This window comes from Lacerta agilis, chromosome 8 (genome assembly GCF_009819535.1).
Source record: "Lacerta agilis isolate rLacAgi1 chromosome 8, rLacAgi1.pri, whole genome shotgun sequence".
Lineage (NCBI taxonomy): Eukaryota > Metazoa > Chordata > Lepidosauria > Squamata > Lacertidae > Lacerta > Lacerta agilis.
In genome coordinates this window covers 56,772,131-56,793,169 of record NC_046319.1, presented here as the reverse complement: position 1 = coordinate 56,793,169, position 21,039 = coordinate 56,772,131, and the positions used below count along the sequence as shown (strand labels likewise).

The 21,039-nt window shown below is 44.2% G+C and overlaps 1 protein-coding gene across 1 annotated transcript in view; it reads left to right on the top strand.

The window, feature by feature from the left end:
- The window catches only part of CSMD2 (CUB and Sushi multiple domains 2), a 512,122-nt gene that overhangs the window by 294,607 nt on the left and 196,476 nt on the right, over window positions 1-21,039 (top strand). The window contains 2 exon segments of the mRNA XM_033157666.1: window positions 2,567-2,688; window positions 12,582-12,685. Coding sequence (XP_033013557.1) covers window positions 2,567-2,688; window positions 12,582-12,685 — 226 coding nt within the window.

Sequence of the window (21,039 nt, the reverse complement as noted above, 5' to 3'; positions counted from 1 at the left end):
AAGAGTGTTACTTCTAGTCACTGGTCTGTTTCAGAATAATGCAGCTTAATAGCTTGGTGAAGGGACATAGTTCAGTGGTAGAGCACACAGAAAGTCCCAAATTCAAGTCAGTTCAACTTCAATCCCCAGCAGCTCCAAGTAGGTCTGGGAGAGATTCCTGTCTGTAACCCTGAGCAGGTGCTGCCAGCCAGTGTAGACAATGCTGAGCTGGAAGGACCAATGGTTTGACTTGGTATCAGGCAGCTTCCTCTGTTCCTGCTGAGACCTAAAAGACACTTGTAAGAGATTCCTCGTATGTTGCCTCCCAAAGCAATGTTCAGAGCATTTAAGGTCTAAAACTGAGCCTTTCATGAATCTGAATCCTAATCTGAAATGAATTTTGATGCTGGCATCCAAACATATGGATTTCCCCATGGACCCAGAGAGAGACACTTTGTGTCCACCTTTTCTTCTTAAATCTTGCCCTTTTCTCCTCTCTTTCATCCAAAGTGTTCTTCAGAAATATTCTCCACCATCCAAGAACCTGTGGAAAAGCCAAACTTAATTTGACTGCCTTCTATTAAATATTTACAGTGCTGGGATTTGATTAGGCCTTCAGGCTGAGCGTGGGTGAAGGAAGTTAAAGCCCACCTCACTCTGTATCAGGAAGCCATACTGCAAAACAAATTTAATAGTGTTGCCAATAGTCTGCTTAGCTGCCAGGTATGGCCTCTTCTCCCTGCTCTGTTTTGAAATAAATTGATTGCACCTTGAGATATCTATGCCAAACCACCTTCTCAGTTTCATGAGTGCGGAGTTGTATGCACAATTTTGTAGGGTGCTCTGCATCTTTTGAATCCCAGCTTCATTTCATTTTTATTTCATTTTTCTTCTTGTAAAAACAAGAAATATAAAATAAGTTTCCAGCTCTCATTGGTGGTGGAGCTAGAGTTTGTAAATGAACTATGAAGAGTAAATAATTTATAAGGTTATTGCCTTAGAATTCGGCCACAAGATTTTAAGGTATGTTTTGCTTCTTTGTTTGTTTTGTGTAACTCAAGTCTTACAATACAACACTTGAACTTTTTTTTAAAAAAGTATCTATTTTAAAAAATACACAGGGCAATCCTCATCATGTCTACCCAGAGGTAAATCCAATAAAATTTGGTGGAGCTTACTCTCAGGTAAATGGGTATAGGTCTGTAGATTAGATTTGTGGGGGCAAAAGACAAAAACACTCAGCTTTATAAACATAAGTATAGTTTTGGTTTGTTAATTTTGTGTTAGGGAGGGAGTTGTTTTGTTTTAGTTTTATTGAGTTAATATCCCACCCTCTTCTGCCACTGTACTTGTGTGATTACTCTGTGCAATCAAGATCCGAAATGTGGGCTGATCCTGCCTTTGGGCAACCTGTTTACAGTAGCCCAGGCCCACGCAAGCTGTGTCCCAATAAACCAGCTGGGACTGATGGGAGTTATAGGGGAATGGGAAAGGAACTTTGGAATCAGCTAGATGCATTGCTTGGGTCAGATTTTGAAGGAATCACTCCCGCGCTTGGCTCAATGTGGCATCCCTGCAGCTGTGTCCTAATACTACTGCAAAGGTGGCAAGTTTGGGATAGCCCTCAGGTTAGCTAGTACATAATTCATATGCAGAAGGTTTGATCCACTGGCACCTCTGCGTAAAATGATTTCAAACAGTCTGGACTGGAAGGACAATGGAGAGCTGGCACCCATTGGAATAGGCCCAGCTTCTCCGGCCTGGGGCCTTCCAGCTATTTTGGACTACAACTCCCATCAGCCCTGGCACCATATGTCTGGGCTGGTTGAGGCAGGTGAGAGTTGTGGTTCAACACATCAGGAGGGCACATAGTTGACAAAGTGCTTGGCTAGATGGACCAGTGGACCCATTTGTGGAATACTCTCCCCAAGGAAGCCCACCTGGCACCTTCATTGCATATCTTTAGGTGACAGGCAAAAGCATTCCTCTTCTCCCAGGCCTTTGGCTAATTAAACAATCTATGGCCTTTTAAACTCAGAGGGGTTGTTGTTTTGTTTGTTACTATGCTGTACATTTGTGCTTTTATACTGTAAAAGCTCTGTGATCCTTGGATGAAGGGCGGTATATAAATTTAATTAATAGAAATAATAACCCAAAATATCTGGAGGGTACCAGGCTGGCACAGTCTGCAATCAACTGAACACAGGCCACCAGCCTTGCATTGAAGTCTGCCAGGTGCTTGATAATCCCATCCTGTTTACAGAGTCAAAGGCAGGCAGCAGAAGCTGAGCCCTCGTGTATTTCCATACATGGCTAGCGGGATGCATTCAGCTTGGTGGTCTTGTGATGTGTGGGCTGGGAGTAGATGATCTTCAGGTGCTTTTTCAGTCTGTCCCTTTTGTGATTCTATGACTTGGTTGGTGGAAAGCAGAGTGGTGGGGTGGGATGAGGAAAAGCAGATAAAATATGACACCTAATTCACTACCTGTGCATTCCTGGCCTCTTAACAATGGGGCCACCCCAAGCTTAAATATTCCCTCCACACATACTCCTTGCTTTTTGTTTTCCTTTCCCCCCACCCCCACAGCTAGGATGTGTGATACGTACCTCCGAGGCCCCAGCGGCATTATCACTTCTCCAAACTATCCTGTCCAGTACGATAACAATGCCTACTGCGTGTGGGTGATAACAGCAGTCAATCCAGCCAAGGTAGGTCTTGCGGATGCATTGCTTGGGGGGGGGATGTTTGGATGTGTGCCCTCTTTTGGGAAACCTGAGCAGCGTGTTTGCAAAGTTGGACTCATAATTCAGCAGCAAACCCTGGTAAAGGGCAGGAAGTTGCATCAGCTGCAGGTGAGAGGCATATGAAAGTAGGGTGAGGCAATAATGTTCCAAACTAAATGACTAAAATGTAGCTACAGGGTCAGCCATGGGACAATTCAGTTAATGCTATCTTCCCCAATCTGCTGCCCACCTGATGTTTTAGGCTGCAGCTGCTACAACAAAATACAGCCATGCTGACCGAGGCTGATGAAGGTTGTATTCCAAAACATCTGGAGGGCACCAGGTTGGTAAAGGCTGAGCTCATGCAACCAAGGAAAGGTGTGTTGCTTTGTAACGTGATGCGGATATGACATACACAGGTCAAGAAGGCCTGCAATTGGCAACAGCGAGGTGGGATGCAACAAGGTCCAGAGTTTCTGTCTGTCTGTTCAGACAGACCTTTAGCATTTAGCCTTTGGTCCCAGCATATGGTCCGAAGGCACTGAAGCTAAACAAGCCTGAGTCTAGTCAGTCCCCAGAGGGGGAAATGCTTGGGAACATCATGAATGCTGCCTTGGGTTCCATGATGGAAGAATGGTGGAATATAAATGCAAGGAAATGGTATTTAATGAATAAATCTAGCTTGGAAGCATTGATAGAACTTGCTGACAGTGTGAATATATGCATGAAAACTTTGTTGTGTCATTTATTCTTATTTGTTGTTGTTGTGGCCCATCCTGAAAATTAGAACTCTATTTAAGTAAATCAATACAGATTCAGCCAGTCAGAAACCAGCAACGTAGCTGAAAAAGGATGCCCATTTTATTTAAGCAGTGGGGTTTTGGTTCCCTGTGCATTCATTATGTATTTATAGCACTTTACCCTGAAAAAAGGCCCCCAGAGCAGCTTACAGAGTTTTTTTAAAAAATATAAAAATATTAAAGTAATTTACATACCACAATTAATTTAGAGAATCCCATAGCGGTATCAGCAGATACTCAACAATTAAAACAGTCCCTGCCTTCACTTACAATATAAAACATCACAATATAAAAGGAAAGGAGATCGGGGAGCAAATTCACACACAGGTTCCTACATGCAGAGTTCTTGTAATGACCAGCTGGATTGAAAAGATTTCAAGGAGAGGAGGGTTCAAAAGTTGCTGGTTTCTCAGTGGAGCCTGTGGAGAGGCCAGGCAGTCCTTTCCACATCCCTCTCTTTCCTGGGCAACAAGCTACCAATGGCTGTTAGCCATGATGGATATGCTCTGCCTCTATGGTCAGAGGCAGTAATGCTTCTGAATACCAGTTGCTAGAAATTGCTGGCGGACAGTTGTGCTCAGGTCCTGTTTGTGGGTTTCCCACGGATGTCTGGATGGTCACTGTGAGAACAGGGGGCTGGGCTAGATGGTGCATTCATAGGATCATAAAACTGTATGTAAAGTTGGAAGTTACCCCAAAGGTCATCTCGTCCAACCCCATGCCTTGCAGGATTCTCAACTAAAGCATCCATTGCAGATGGCTTTTGCTTAAAAACCTCCAATGAAGGAGAGTCCATAACCTCCCTAGAGGGTCTGTTCCACTGTCAAACAGCTCTTACCCTCAGAAAGTAATACCTGATGTTTAGTCGGAATCTTTCTTCTTGTAGCTTGAAGCAACTGGTTTATGTCCTACCCTCCAGAGCAGGAGAAAATAAGCTTGCTCCATCTTCCATGTGACAGCCCTTAAGATATTTGAAGATGGCTATCATATCTCTTCTCAGTCTCTTCATTTCCAGGATAAACATACCCAACTCCCTCAACCATTCTTCATAAGACTTGGTTTCCAGACTCTTAATAATCTTGGTTGCCCTCCTCTGCACATGTTCTAGCTTGTCAATATCATTCTTAAATTGTGGTGCCCACTGGCGGAGGAAGAGGAGTGCGGGGGGAGCGCGCCGCCCCCAGCAGTGCGATCCCAGTAGGGTAAGGTTACCAGATTTTTTCCGATAAATCTGGGGACACTTTTCAACTTCAGTAGGAATGACAGGATTTTGTCAGGGGACCGATTTGTAAATTCGGGGACTGTCCCCGGGAAACGGGGACGTATGGTAACCTTACAGTAGGGTGCCATCGTGGCTGTCCCCCCGCCCACGCTGGGCACCACGCCCCTGCAGGCAGCATGCCCCACCCCCACGACGTGTGCCACGACCCTACGGGTGGTGCACCCCCACCCCCAGGACACGCACCATGCCCCTGCGTGTGGTGCACCCTTCCCCCACCTGCTCTCCGCCTCCCGGTGCCAGCGCATGAAGCTCCTCCAGTGGTGGTGCCCAGAACTGGACATCGTACTCCAGGTGTGGTCTGACCAAAGCAGAAAGAATAGAGTGGTACTATTACTTCCCTCCAGCTGAACATTAGACTCATGTTGATGCAGCCTAGAAAAGCATTAGGTATTTTTGCTGCTGCATCACACTCGACTCATGTTAAGCTTGTGGTCTACTAAGACCCCTAGATCCTTTTCCCATGTACTACTTGCAAGGCAGTTTTCCCTCATTTTATAATTGTGCAGCTATTGATTCCTGCCTAAGTGTAGAACCTTACATCTGTCCCTATTGAAATTCATTTTGTTAGTTTTGGCCCAGTTTTCTGATCTGCCAAGGTAATCTTGACTCCTGATTCTGTCTTCTGTGGCATTATTACCCCTCCCAGTTTGGTGTCATCTGCAAATCTGATGAACAACCCTTAGTTTTTTTTATCCAAGTTATTTATAAAGATGTATAACAACAACCGGCCCAGGACAGAACCCTGTGGCAGCCCATTTATCTCTTCCCCCACCCCAAAATGATGAGGTACCATTAGTGTGCACTCTTTGGCTTTGGTCAGCCAACCAGCTACAAATCCACCTAGCAGTAACCTCATCCATTAGCCTGATCCAATAGGCTCTTTTGTTCTTATAGCCTGATGGAATGGTTGCACCAGATGACAGCTGATGGAGGAGTCTGGTGGAGCTGACATTTTTCCGGAGCCAGCAGAGTCCCATCTCTTCCTCTGCTATAGCTTGGTGTGATAGTTCCTTCCCCTTGCCTATATGACTAGCAGAAGGAAAGTGATTTCTGTAAAAATATACATCATGCATTGCACAATATAGGAAAAATTAGGCAAATGGACACTGGTCTCAGAATTGCATTGAGTACATATGCAGCCCCAACTGTATGGATCTAAATTGTCTTGTGCAGAACAAATACTTGATCAGTAGAAGGGTTGTATCTCAGTGGTTTGAGATGTCAGAGAATTCCATCAGAAACAGAAATCCCTGCCATTTGTTTGTTCATCCGAGATCAGGAATGGAAAATCATACTACTGAATATGAACATTATTCACTTTTGTTAGTTTTTAGTACATAAATGTTACATAAATAATTGCATTATTTTCTGCATTGTTTTTGATGTTTCCCTTCTATTGAAATGAGTTGAAATTAATTACAGAACTAATTATGCTACTAATTGCATAGGTGTTAGCCATAGCAGTGAGTGAGACAAATAATGTAGATTTTAGTAGAAGCTGAACTGTAGCAGAATGGAAATAGTGTGGTGATGAACCTAGGCCCTGATGGAAACCACTGCCTCCTTGCATGCCTATCAGCGGTGCAATATCTGTTTTGGATGCAGAGGTCTTCAGATTCAATGCCTGGCATCTCCAGATAGGGCTGTCAGAAACCCTGGAGAGTTGGTGCTAGTCAGTGTAAATGGAACAATAGTTTGAATCAGCTCCAGGATTGTAGTAGTTATTAGGTCAAGGCAGGGTTATAAAGCAGCATTCATGAAGCTGGTGCTCTTCAGATGATTTGGACTACAACTCTCATCAGCCCCAACAAACACAGCTGTGTTGGCTCTGATGATGAGAGTTGTAGCTGAAAGCATCTGGAGAACACCAGGCTGTTAAAGGGTTTAATAAAGAATGTTTGGAGTACCCTGGCTCCACCCCTTTTTTTGAAGTAGCCTCTGCTCCCTTGTGTTTATATCTCCCTCCACATTCAGAACTTGTTGAACTTGGGGATCTCTTTTTGTTCTAGTAGAGTGGCTGCAGAAAGGTTGAGTGTTTTTTCTCCATTTCTGGTGTGGGTGAGAGAAAGAGGGAGAGAGAGTATATACAAGCCCCGGGGGGGGGAGATATTAAGCATTTACATTACCCACTTTTCAAGAGAGGGAGAAAGATCCAGTCACTGGCCACCCACAGGTTTCAGGGGCATTGCTACTGCCACTACAGTAGATTAAGCTAAAAAACACAAGCACTCTGACACAGAGTTTTAAGGTAAGAACCCATGCCTGGAAAGAGCAGGACAAATGGTAAGTTTTAATAAGCCCTCATTGAGGGATAGCCTATCCAAACAGGCCAAGGAAAGAGCTCTTTTCTCGTGTGGCTGGCTGCTGTTGATCCAAGAGGGAGAATGGTCCAGATGGCAGTTGGGCCAGGCAGATGAATGAAAATACCATCTCTATTGACTTCTGTCACACTGTTTAATGTGGGGTGGGGGCTATAGGGCTGTAGTCCTCAAGATGTTAGTGGACTACAAGTCCCATCTTTGACCTTGCTGTCTGATGGGAGTCCAACAACATCTGGAGGGCCACAAGTTCCTCACCTCTAGTTTAGTATGAAGCGTGATGTGTGGAGAGTTGTACCCCATGTAAGGAACATGAAGGATTACAAGGAGAAGATGCAGTCATCTTTTGTTGGGACCCTTTGGCTTTCCTGACAACTAGCAAACAGCAGGGGGAACTTTTCCCTTGATGTGTTCCAAGGCCCTCCCCATATCCTCACTGTCCTTGTTTCTGGGAATCAGATGACTGGCCAGACCTTGTATTGATGGATTTTGAAAAAGTGCAGCTATGTTCACTTGTTACCACTCAGCTTGTTGCTATTAGTTTGAGAAGTTGTTCCACAGCTGATGACTGATATCTTCCCTGTGTTTAAATAGCTGAGGATATTCCTTACAGTCCTGTGGGCTTCTCTTGTCAGGCGCGTGAGGGGGAAGAGAGAGAGAGAGAGAAGGTGGAAAACAAATCAATTCCTTTTAGCATTTGAGTGCTGTCACCAGAATCTGCAGCAATTGCAGAAAATACAGCTGAAAGAGTTTACTGTGTGTCAGAAAAGCAAATTGTGTGTGTGTGTGTGTGTGTGTGTGTGTGTGTGTGTTAAAAATGTGGGTGGCAGGGTGACCTAGAGAGAGATCTCCCACATGTGGGTAGCTGGAGACCTTGGGCATTTCTTCTGATGGGTTACATTACTGGACTAAAAATTTAAATGTTAAGTGTTATAACCACTCTCTCTTGTATTCAGATACATAGATAATACCCTGAAACAGTAAAAATGCTGACAACAGCTCATTAATAGGAATGCATTGTGTATAAAATGTCCCAGGTCCAATCCTGAATATCTCTAGTCAGGATAACCCTAGGTGGCTGGTGCTGGGAATCTTCTCTCCACCTGAGACCTTGGGAGAGCCACCGAACAATGGTCAGATAATGACCATTGTAAGGTACCTCCTGTGTTCAAATGCTAGCAAATTGTGTAGCCCTAAAGCAGGAGTGGGGAACCTTTGACCTTCCAGATGTTGTAGGACTCCAACTCCTATCATCACTGGCAGTTGACCATACTGGTTTTGGTTGATAGGCACTGGATTCCAGCACTATCTGGAGGGTCATTTGGCCCTAGCAGATTGTGGCTTGTGGAAATATTCCTAGATGTGGAATTGTAAGGATATGGAATTTCTACGACCTGCACATGCATGGGCACACACACCAGCAGATCTGTTAAGCTGAAATATTATCCTTGGTTGTCAATAGCCAGCCAACTAGTCTAAAGTAAAGTGACCCATAATGGCTATTGACAAGCCTTAATAGCTGGGCCTATTGAAAACTGCTCAGCAGATCTAATCACATCTCATGTTTTTTGCCACTTGTTTTCAATGACTTTTGAAAGGTGGGCTTTATGCCGTCCATTTATCTATATTTTCTAGAGGTCTCTTGTTATTTAATGACTCATTAAATAATTTTCAATTTTTAACTAAGAGCAAAAGCGAAACTAGGGCAAGGAAGAGGGTGGAAAGGTAGGAGGAGGAAAGAATACATAAATAATTCTTGGACTCCAGAAGCTTGTGTCTCTGCAACAAGGTTATGGTCCACAGCGTACTACAATGTAATTAGCTATTTAATTAGGGTCAGACTTGTTAAAATGTAGTTTACTTGAATGGCTGCTTTAACTAATGATGTGTGTCACTTAACAACCCTTTGTTCTTTGCATTAATTACATTATTCAATCATTACATGGTTTTTAATAATATTTTTTTTAGTACACATTCATACTAGGCAGAGGTTTAATGCAACTTAGTGTAGGGAAAATAGTAAAAAGAATTTGGGGGCCAAATGCATAAAGCAGGGAGTAGAATTGTATGTATTTATTTGTTTGCTGCATTTATATACCACCTTTCTACCAAGGAACCCAAGGCGGTTGACAATTTTAAAATACTACAATAAATAAATAAAATATAATGTACAGTTTTCCCCAAGTGGGGGTCAGCTAAAGCAGGCCCGGGTGTTGTCTTTGCCTGCTGCCCTCTGTTCTTCCTTGCCAGAGGGCAGAATGTGCCTGCTCCCTGTGCCCCCTGCAGGTTAACATGAGTGCCAGCCATGTCCTTGTGTTTGGCAGCAGTTTGGGAGGGGTCTCATGCAATAGGAGCCTTTGACATTCACACTGAATGCATGGCCATTCAGTGGCATGACTAGCATGTAAAGTGTGCGGCTTGCTGGTGTGATCCTGTGACACTTTTCCCTTGCATGTGTGGTACCCATATGAACCGAATGCATGAATGGGCTACAGCCATCTTTGAGAAGGATTGTGCTCTTTTCCTTCCATGTACCAATGCAAACACTTTTACCTTCACTTTGAAAAAGAGTGTAAGAACTTTCACTTGGTGGCTGAGGAGTGTGGGGAGTACTTTATTCAAATGTACCACATTATATTTGTTTGCCATTTTTCCAGTGATATATTGCTACTTGGGCAGGATTGGATTTTTTTGTTTGTTTTGATTTCCACATTGAAAGTTGCTCTTTCAGTGAAGTATAGCTTTTTCATCCAGACATATGCAACCTGGTGGGACAACCATGGAAATCTTGAGTTTGTGGGAGCAAGTTGCCGGCCCCCCACCTCCTCTCTGAGACTCCACATGATGCCCACAGAAGAGTTCACCAGCTCAGAGACCTAGAGGCTTCAAGTCTCAATTTGGGCTGGTGATGCTCATGCAGCTGTGGAGCTCTCTCCTGCTTTTTTTATATAAATATCTTTCAGAAGTGGTGGTGTTAAATTTTGTGCTGGATGCCCAGATTAAGCTGTTTACACGATTGTGTTTTCCAAAGTGGCATACAGCAAGTGAAGTGGTGGGCCATACATTTAGTAAGATAATAAAAAACCACAAATTTGCAGCCTAGGCCCTCAGGTGGTGAGCAAGTCTGGGCTAAAGGTTTCTGTTGTTTCCCTGAAGGTTTCTCTTCTCCTGCCCTTTATCTATTTTATTAGTTATCAATAAACGTGAAATGGTGTTCCCAGGGGTCTGCTATCCAAGGGACTGATCAAGTCCACATCTGCTGAGTTTAAGCAATGCTGGGAAAACCAGCACAGTGTTCCTGATCCTGAATTAAGACAATAACAGCAACAACAACCAATAAACCAGCTTTCCCCAACCTTGTACCCTCAAGTTGTGTTGTACTACAGTTACCATTATCGCTAAGCATTGGGCATGTTTGCTGGGGGCTGATGGGAGTTGGAGTCCAGCAGGATGTGGAGGTCATCAGGTTGGAGAAGGTTGATTTAGACAGTGCCTATTGCATGATACTTTTCTTATTCCCATAAACACAGTCAGATACTTTGAAGAACATCCTGTGCTGAGTGTTGACCGTGCCTTCTCTTCCAAAAAAGACACAAACATATTTTTCCCACTTTTAAAAACTTATTTTTATTTCTCTCTTCTTTAAATCAAAGTTCTGAGGAACCAGGGGCAAGTGTGTAATTAAGGTCAGCTTCGAAAATGCTGCAAGGGCACAGGACTAGCTGGCACAGCTGCTTCATCCAACAAGTTGGTCAGGCTGGGGAACAAAGTTTAACACAGCAGTTAAAAATAGCCAGTTGGCTCTGTATATCATGTGACTCAACTGGACTCTGTATATCATGTTACCCAATAGGACCTGTGGTGCCCTATTTTGGTCTTGCAGAGGCACCCATGGAGCATGGCAGGTCAAGTGTCAAGTCAGCACCAAGGAGAGCTCCTAGTGAGCTACTTCCTTCAAGGGTTAGAAGTGAACTGGCCCCTCTTGAACCTCTGCCTCCAGCCCACATTTCCTAGGTTTTGTCCTATTCTAGAGTCCCTTAAGGGCCAGCCCTCTGACCTGAAGAAAGGCACTTCTGCTCCATGGCCTCCCTCCTGATGTGTTCTTCCTCCACAAATGGACTGGCAAGATACTGTGAGAGGCACTTAGCTCCTTAGACCCAGGGAATGTGCCTGTGAGAATCCTGGTCCCAGTTCTTCATTCCTTGGTGATGTGGGAGCTGGTTGAATGGATTCCTGTTAGCCAACCTCAGGTTCAGTGGTCCTATAATCATCAGCATCAGGCTCAGAACCAGGGACCAAATCTGGTTCTTTAGCTCATAGCACTGCAGCCTCCGACTTGGTGTCATGATCTCTGCTGGGCTCTAGGGTTGTGGCATGCAGAGCAACAAAGTTGATGCCAGTCTACCTGAGAGCTTCCCAGATAGTGCAGAGATTAAGGTGCCTAGTCCCTGTTGCCAGAATACCCTGTTTGGTTTCGATGATTTATGCTTGCTTCAAGCAGTCAGTGATGCTATTTTTTGGTCAGCTGTACCGAAGATGCAGTATTGTCAAACAAGCACTGTCATTTTTCAAGATCTAGGGAAGGTAAGACAGCCTGGTGTTGTACAGATTTGCAGCTCCCATCAGCCTTAGCCAGAATGGCTGATAGTCACAAATTATGAGAGGTGTAGCACAACAAGAACTGGAGGATACCACACTGGCTTCCCCTGAAAAACTGACATGAGTGCAAGCAAATTCATTCTCCTCCTCCCTCAGCCCTCCCCCCACTTGACATTCATGTTGCACTGAGTATGCTCTGTCTTCACAGGGCTTTATGGGGTGGGGGGGGCTGCCTCCTTTAAAAAAAAATTGTGTTGATCCCTCACCTTCTTTCCCAGTGGCTTAATTTAGTCTCCCTTTTCTGTTGACTCACAAGCACTGAGATTGCTTTTAAGGGGAGCAATCTCACCCTTTCTTCAAGGAGCCCAGGGCAGCATATATCCTCACAACAATGCTGTGAGGTAAGTTAGGCTGATTGGCCCATGGTTACTCAGTAAGTTTCATGATTGAGTAGTAAATTGAACCCAGGCTTCATCTGATGCTGTAAGCACTACACCATGCTGATGCTCTTGACATAACTGTGGGCAATATGGCTGATTTAGATGATTGCACACCTTGAATATATTTGTGGGTGGAATCACTGAAGTTGGCTTCCTGATCATTCATTGCATCACTTCTATAACACTGGCTGCTACCCCAGATGTTCAGTGTTGCAACAACCTTTAGAAGTGGGACAGACTGAAAGATTGTTGCTTTCCAAGGCCTACCCAATTTCCTTTATGGCTCAGTGGTGATATGAACCTTGGTATAATGCACCCCAGCTCAGCACGCTAGTCACTACTCCATATTAGCTCCAGTTCGTTCGATCCACTCCTTCTGTTAACCTGGTTCCTCCCTGACATTTCAACCATTTGTTCTAACACCATGTGTCTTTGTTAGGTCATCAAACTCAACTTTGAAGAATTCGACTTGGAGAGAGGTTATGATACGCTAACTGTGGGGGACGGTGGTCAGGTCGGAGACCAGAAGAGTGTGCTCTATGTGTAAGTAGGCTTTTCTTCATGTGCTTCTGGTTGGGTTTTGCTGGAGTGTGCATGTCTTCATCACTGTAGGCAGTTTAGACTTCTTTGGTAGAATGCACATGCTCACTTTTGTATACTAAATAATTTGCTGGGGTGGCCTGGAACAGAGAAGCAAATGTGTGTTACTGGAATGGTCACTCTGTTGGGAGAGAGTTGCTGGTATTGGATTGTGGCAAGGGTCTCAGGCAGGTAGCAAGTGATAACGGACCTAGATTAAAGAGCTTGTTCTCTACAGCAAGAGGTTATTTGTTTTGCTAGGCCTTGCAGAAATAGTAGCTTACACCACTTCTTCTGCCTCAACTCTGTAACCACTTCCTTTGCTGAGATGCCACAGGTCTCTCCAGAGACCCACATCAATGAGTCTGGGTTAGCTGCCTGTTCTGTATCACCTATTAATTTTCAGTCTATTGAAAGCCTGTATACATAGGAAGCTGCCTTATACTTGGTCCATCTAGTTCAGCATTGCTTACACTGACTGGCAGCAGCTGCCCAGGGTTTCAAACAAGGGTGTTTTCCAGCCCTTCCTGGAGATGTTGAGGATTGACCCTGGAAACTTTCACATGTGAAGCACATGCTGTTCCCTGAGCTACTGCCTTTCCCACTGGGCTTGATATTATCCTGATATATGTGATGTGGGGCATTCATAGTGTTTGAAATGTCTGTCTTTGGGAAATAGGCAGAGCAGTGTCCATGGCCACATACTCTGGGTTGAGAGAACCAAGAAGAAATGAGAAGATGGTGGCTTCTTCCATTTACACAGCTGGTGGTACAGGGTAGAAAGGGAAGTGGGCAGCCATTTATCAAGCTGAACCCTGCATTTGGTGTGCCATGGATTGGAGACAAGTCAGAGTCAACAGTGGCAAGTGTCTTCCCTCCCTTCCCCACCCCCACCATCAAATTCTGAACTGGGTTTTGAGGAAGGGTTGAAAGGAGTTTTGGGATGCGGGTGGTGCTGTGGGTTAAATCACAGAGCCCAGGGCTTGCCAATCAGAAGGTCGGCGGTTCGAATCCCCATGATGGAGTGAGCTCCCATTGCTCGGTCCCTGCTCCTGCCAAACTAGCAGTTTGAAAGCACATCAAAGTGCAAGTAGATAAATAGGTACCGCTCTGGTGGGAAGGTAAATGGTGTTTCTGTGCGCTGCTCTGGTTCGCCAGAAGCGGCTTAATCATACTGGCCACATGACCCAGAAGCTGTACGCCGGCTCCCTCGGCCAATAAAGCGAGATGAGCGCTGCAACCCCAGAGTCGTCTGCGACTGGACCTAACAGTCAGGGGGTCCCTTTACCTGAAAGGAGTCAGAGAGACATTTGGTGGTTCTGGTTTGGAGCTATTCACTTGTCATTTTCCAAAGGCAGCTATTGGGCTAGTTAATGTAGCCACTGGGGTAGCTTGTACATGTGTAGGATTTGGTGGTATGGGTTGTTGTGGAAATGTTTTGATATAATTGTGAGTGATTGCAGCTAGAGACAAGGCAAAATGGATTCCCCCACTCACCCACCCCAAATATAGCACCCTCAATGGATGGAGCAGTACTGAACATTTTAGGGTATTGAACCCAAATTCCATATTACATGGGGAAGCAGGAATGCTGCTGAACAGTGTGTCCCTGGTAATGTGTTGATGAAAAGAAGATGTGAGGGCGATCTGGCTGCGACATCTGTCACCCCATTGATCGCCAGGGTTGAAAAGAAGTCTGTTCTGACATCATCTAGTTACCATTTTTTCCTCCCCTTCAGCTTCATTGGCTGTCACTTCTAAAAGGAGGGAAAACACTGGCACAAATGATGTCAAATCAAACACACCCCACCAATCAACACTGAGGAAACACAGGGCACTTTCCAAAAAGCGTCTTGGCCATATTTGGAGCTGTGAGAGTGTTTTCCCCAGCTCCCAATTGCAAATTGCTCATCAAAGGTTTTGCGTCTAGTTATTTGGATCCTGTTTCATCCTTTGATCTATATGGCTTAACATAACTATAAGCAATAAAAGCAATTCAAGTTCTAAAGTATGCAAAACTATAACAAATAAAACAAAGCTATGCTTGGAACAACAGACAGTATAAAGAACTTTCTACACTTAAGTGGAGGATAGAAATCAAATAAGCCTTTTCACAGAGTTCCTGTTTCTACCAGTCACGTTGAATTCCTCTTGGTGCTTGTGGAAAAGTTAGAGTGATTGTCAAGGAAAGGAGGTCACCCCCATAGTGTTCCCCAGTCCCCTTCTGCTAAACAGAAGCTCAAGTTGACCTTGAGGCTATAAATGCATTTAGTAAGTGATCATTCAAACCACATTACACTAACTGCCTGGGAAAACAAGTGCATTAGATTGTGCCAGCACTGAATTATGGGGGAAGCTAATGCCATTACTGATTTCACTCTCAGCACAAAGGAGTAAGCAGACTTGGTCTTTTCTGGAAGGTGGGTGGACATGGGGACAAGATACACAGAATCTGGGAGAGGGAAATATTTTCCTTCTTCCAACAGGTTAACTAGTTCCAGTTCAGATGACCCTGCAGCAATATTTGTGCCGGGAATTAAGTTTGGACAAATGAAGAGATTCCGCTGTAACCTGGAAGTGTCAAGATAGACACTGTGCAAACAGATGATTTGGCTAAGTGCACTGAAGGTGTCGGGTTATCATGGTACTCCAGAGGAAATGACAGCTTTCATGCCATTTACATTTCCTGTAGGAAATTAGAGAGCTGAAAAAGGTGCAGGAAAGGGCAACCAGAAGTACTGCAAGATACAGTGATGGCCACTGATTCAGATGCATTTAAAAGGGAATTAGGCAAATCCATGGAGCATAAGGCAACAAGCGATAATGGCCATGTACTTCTTTCAGTGCTGGAGGCAGTATACCTCTGAATACCAGCTGCTGTGAATTAAAAGTGGGGAGCATTCAGGACAAGTAGTCCTTCACAGTCAGCTACCGACTAGTGGAATTTGCTGCTGAAAAGAGGATGCATGATACAGTTATCAGTGGCTACTAGCCAAGATGACTAAATGTTCCCTCCAGATTCAGAGGCACCACCATGCTTCCATATTACCAGTTGCTTGGGAACAATAATGGCAGAAGGCTGTTGTTTTCATGTCCTGCATATAGGTTTCCTAAAGGCATCAAGCTGGCCAGTATGGGAAGTGTGGTGGTGGACTAGATTGCTCTGACCCACCCACCAGGGTTCTTCTGATGTACCATACTTGAAGGTCCATCTCATAGATTTCTTCAGTTCCATAACATGTGGCCCTTAGAGCATATCTGTGAGAACAGATCCTGGGCTGGGTGCTATTTTGAATCAGTAGAGTACTGAACCTTGCAAAACTGCCATGACTTCAAATCTGCAATGATTTTGGGGTTTATTAGAATTCCTGAGTGTTGCTAGGGACAAAACTACTAGTAAATAAATAGAATAAAATCCTGACCTGCTCTCTCTCTAGATATACTGTATACAATAATATGAATATTATTTTTCTTATCAGGTGCCTTACCAATACACTTGAGCATATGCACGTGTCAGTAAAATGCATAAGATTAATTATGGAATTAGAATATCCAAAAATTTCCACCACTTTCAGCATTGAAAAGCAATCTTGATGGGTTCATATGTACCGTCAAAATATTCTCCTCGCCTAGATCAGATTTCAGGGCAAAGTGATATTTTGAAATAGAAATGAACAAAGAAGAGGAAATTATCCTCTCCCCACCCCCACCCCATTCTTCTTTGTTATTCCTTCAGAAACTCCAGGTCTGAGTCACAGGTCCCTGGGGAATCTTGGCTCAAACAAAATCTGAGTTCTGGACTCTGGTTTTGGGCCCATATTTTAACTGTTGCTCCACTGTTAATATTTTGCACTGGCTACTAGATTATTTACACAAACAAGATTTAGAGGACTTATCTCAGAGTTGCTTTCCTCTGTTTAAAACAAGAAAAATTCAGGTTGGCTCAGCTACATCATCTTTCAGGTTGTCTTGAGCCATTTACTGGTTGCTGTGACTGAATCTGCACACGCAGCAGAATGAGATGGTAGTCCCTGGGTGGTAGAATGAGCCATAACAGTTCAGACTGCAGGTGAGGGAGATCAGTTCACCCAATGTGATTGTATAAAAAACAAACCAGAAAACCCATCCCTGCCAGCAGAAAGCTAGCACGGGCTGGGACCTTTCTCCTCATGGTGTTGCTTCTTCTTTTTTTTTTTTTTTTTGCTTGCGGGGAGTTTTTACTAGGGGACAATTAAAAGTACAGTTCTGCATCGAAATGGGGCAACTCTACCCCCCCCCCCCAATTCTTCTTAGTCAGGTCTGAATTTACCTTCCAAACCTATGGCCTCCTCTCACCAGAAAGAACCTCACAGCCATGCCAAGTTTAATATAATAAGTTGCTTTAAGACAAGAAATTGTTTTTGCAGCAGAGTCAGTATACCCAGAAATTACAAGAGAATATAAGAAGGTGGGAAAGAGGACCCTGACCAAAAGGTCTCACAATCCAAAGAATCTTGAGAGGTGGTGTAGCTCAGTAACAGAACATGTGCTTTCATGCAAAAGGTCCTAGGTTCAGCCCCTGGTATCCCTGGTAGAGCTGGGACAGACTCACTTTCTGAAACTAGCAGTGAACACTGTGGAGCCAGGTGGATCTGACTTGGCGTTGTTTAGCTCCCTGGGTTCCTGTGAGTCTGATTGTGCTAGAGACACACTTCCTTCCTTTTCGATACCTAAGTCAGAAGCTGAAGTGAGTTCAGGGGCTCTGTCCACAAAACAACATTTTCTAAATGGGGTGAGAAGCACTTGTAAGAAAGGGGTCCAGGGAAGTTGCAGAGCAAATCCTCCTGGACTTTCATATTGGGGTATTTCATATTGGCCAGGAATAACTTCCTCTGTGGTCCTGCACCACATCTTTCTTTTGACAATTGTTGTGCAAGAGTACTCAAGCACTGTAAGGGGTCCATGCTCCACTGTGAGTCCAGCACCTCTTGGGACATGTATGTGCTTTTGCTGGGAGAGAGACTAGAAGGATCTGGACCCTGTTGTTCTCTAGAAGCATAGTCATGCCACTGCTTCAGATTGAGGGCAAGATGAAATAGCCATTCAAAAGACTTCAGGTTAATTCTAGAAAGGCTTTCCATGTAGAAGATCCCAGTGAAAGGATAGAAGCAAGGGCTGGGGTTTTGGTGACACAGTCAAGGGGCAAGGCATGCAAAGATTGGGAACTGCGAGCTGTACATGGAGTTGTTCATTTGCAGATAAAAAGCTGGTCGAAATGTTCAGTACAGGGGGCAGTAGAATTAACAGCAAACTGTTTCAGGCAGTAAATGGGATATTGACAGTCTGAAGCTGTCTAGATAAGGCAGAAATGTTTTTGGTCTGGGGGTCTGAAAACAGTAGCAGGATTGGATGTTAGAACATCAGAAGACTCTGCCCCTCTAGTCCAACATCCTGTTCTCACGGTGGCCTATCAGAAATCTGCAAACAAGACCCAAGCACAACAGTACTACTCCCTTCCTCATGGTTTCCTGAAACTGGTATTTGGAAGCATTATTGTCTCCAGCCATGGAGACAGAGCGAATGCATCAAGGCGAGTTTTCAGGTATGCTAGCATGCATCATGACTCATTCCTAGGTGCCCTCCCCTCCAGCCAGTAACCAGACCCAGACCTGCTTAGCTTCATCAAGGTGGTGACTTCATGTACCTTTAGGATCTAAACTGGGACCAGGCTACAGTGACTGGCCCAAAGGTTATCCAGTGTGCTTTGGGTTGGGGAATTTAAACGTGAGTCACCTCAGTCCAAACCTGAGGCTTTGTCAGCTCTTCCACACTTGGCTTACTTGTACCTGCTGTGTGACTTGCACATAGTGTGGGGCTTTTGCTTAAATTTATTGGAGAGATTTTCCTTCTCTTTACTTTTCTAAAAAGGTTTGGGCTGCTTTTCCACAATTCAATGCACAGGAGCCAGTAAAGGAAACCAAAGGAACAATAAACCAACACTACAAATATAAAAGCATTGAAATCAATAAAACAACCATCAAGCAATCACAAGACTATCATAAAAACAACATCAAAATAATATATTACAAAATCCACAGGAGTGCAACAACAACCAGACTATTATCAATCAGGATAGCAGCAACATAATTGGTTCAAATCTGCTTCCCCATAAACCTGGCGGGAGACAGAGATTTTCACTAACCACCTAAACTTCACTGCAAGAGTCTTCCCTGAGGAATGGATGCTATGGAATTCCAAGGGCATGAACCCCATCTCTTACCAAGATGGGTAATATTTGCTTGTGTTTCCTGCTTGTAGGGCACTCTAATCTAGGTTAAGGGTAAACAGATTGTGGTCTACTGGTTTTTACAGAAGGTCAAAAGAGATTTCTGACTCAGTCCAGTTGTTGCTATTGCTAAACTGAGTTCTCCATCCACTCTACAAAAAGGGGGGGGACTTGGAGATAGTACCAGAGTTGATGATGTGGTGTTTCTCATGTAGTTTGCCTCGTGTGACTCTTTTAAACCCACCCACACCTTGAAAAGAAAACCCAGCAACTAGATGGCAGGGGTTGAGATGGATCAAGACCATGTCACATGGTGAAAGGGATTTAACCTTTCATCTCCCGGCATAGGCACTGTCATTTTGACAAGGGATAAATGTGTCTATATATGGTGCCATGATTATTTTCTTCTCATTGCAAATAACAGGTGCAAGGGGGAGGTTTTCATATGGGGACAAAGCATTGTTACCCCCTAACACACACAATGCTCCAAATCCACCCCACAGCTATTTTTTTAATGATCAGTTAAGCAAGGGCAAACCAGTCACACATCTAGTTCCCACCTCGGGTCTAGAGTCATACTTTAGTGTCTTCCCCTCAGCCCTTGTTTTGCAGGGTTTTTGTCTAAAGTCTGCTCATCCTTTATCTTGTTGTTAGATGTGTCAGGTTAGTTAATCTGGAATGAGTCAGCCTAACCTTGAAGCCAGGGATTGGATGATGATACCTTGATTTATGATTCTACGAACTCTTTGGGAATTACTTTGTTGCTTCTTGGTGGAATATGAATCCATTGACATGGAATCAGGCAGCATAGCAACATCCCTGGGTCTTTGGTCCGAGCTAGGAAATACATCTGTTTGATGTCCCTCATTCCCACAATGGTGAAAATCCCAAATGTTTAAGAGTTCCTCTTTTTATGTCAACACGGGTTTGTCTTTTGGAAAGTGATGCCATAACATTTATCTGGAATGACCAAATTGACAGGGATTGATTTCAGGGCATTTGTAGGCACAGAAATGATGGAACACAGAGTCTAAGATACTTGAGATGATGCCTGTATTTTAAACTAAGGATTTACAGCACAATCCTAATCATGTCCACTCAGAAGTAAGTCCTATTGAATTCAATGGGGCTTATTCTTAGGTGAGTAGAGGAGTTAGGAGTGAAGCTTTAGAGGTGGTTGGTGCTGGTGGGTTTGGTTTGAGTATTATTTTAACCTACTATAACTTGTTAGATTGGGTTACATTCCCCATGTTGACTATGATCTGTACCTTCAGAAAATATTGATGCAGGACATCTTTGGCAAGGAAATTATATTCTGCCCTCTGAAAAGACTGCATTAGTTTGTGAATAGCATAGGGTCGCCAACACTCAATTTTGAGAGTTCTTTACTTGGATGAGGCCAGTGGAAATGGGGTCAAGTTTAGGGGCAAGACAATGTGGGGAAGAGGATGTGATAAGAATCTCCCCAGGTGCTGTTGCCATATTGCCATGCTACACTGCCACAAACCATACAGCCTTTCTTGACTCAACAGATTAGGGGCAGAGCAGTTAGGAAGCACCCATACCTTACTGTTCCTACTGTGATATTGCACGCAGCAGTGTGTGAGTGGTGTATAGTGGCCAAGCTTGGTGGCCTTGCTTGTTCATGAGTTGGCTACACAATTCATGTATGCACACTAAGGAGAAGGGACGCAGCTTGTTTTTACTGAAAATCTCTGGCAACTGAGCCAACCTTACTAAATAAAATCCAGCTAGATCATCCTCCCTCATCCCCAACTGTGTCCTATCCTGGTCTTGAAAGGGAGCCCAACAGAGGAGGACAGCAAGGTAGCTCAGGTGCTGCAGCACAACAGATTGAACAACTTGCTCCACTGAAGGCTAAAGGTGAACTGATGCCTTTTAGAGCCTGAGCCTCTAGTCCATCTCTTCTAGGTTCCACCCCTTTCTTGAATACTACAGTCCTTAAAGGGTTAACACTCTGGCCTGCAGATAGGAATCTCTTCTGCAATCCCTGGCCTCCTGGTGCACTTTCTGTACCCTTGGACTGTGAGGT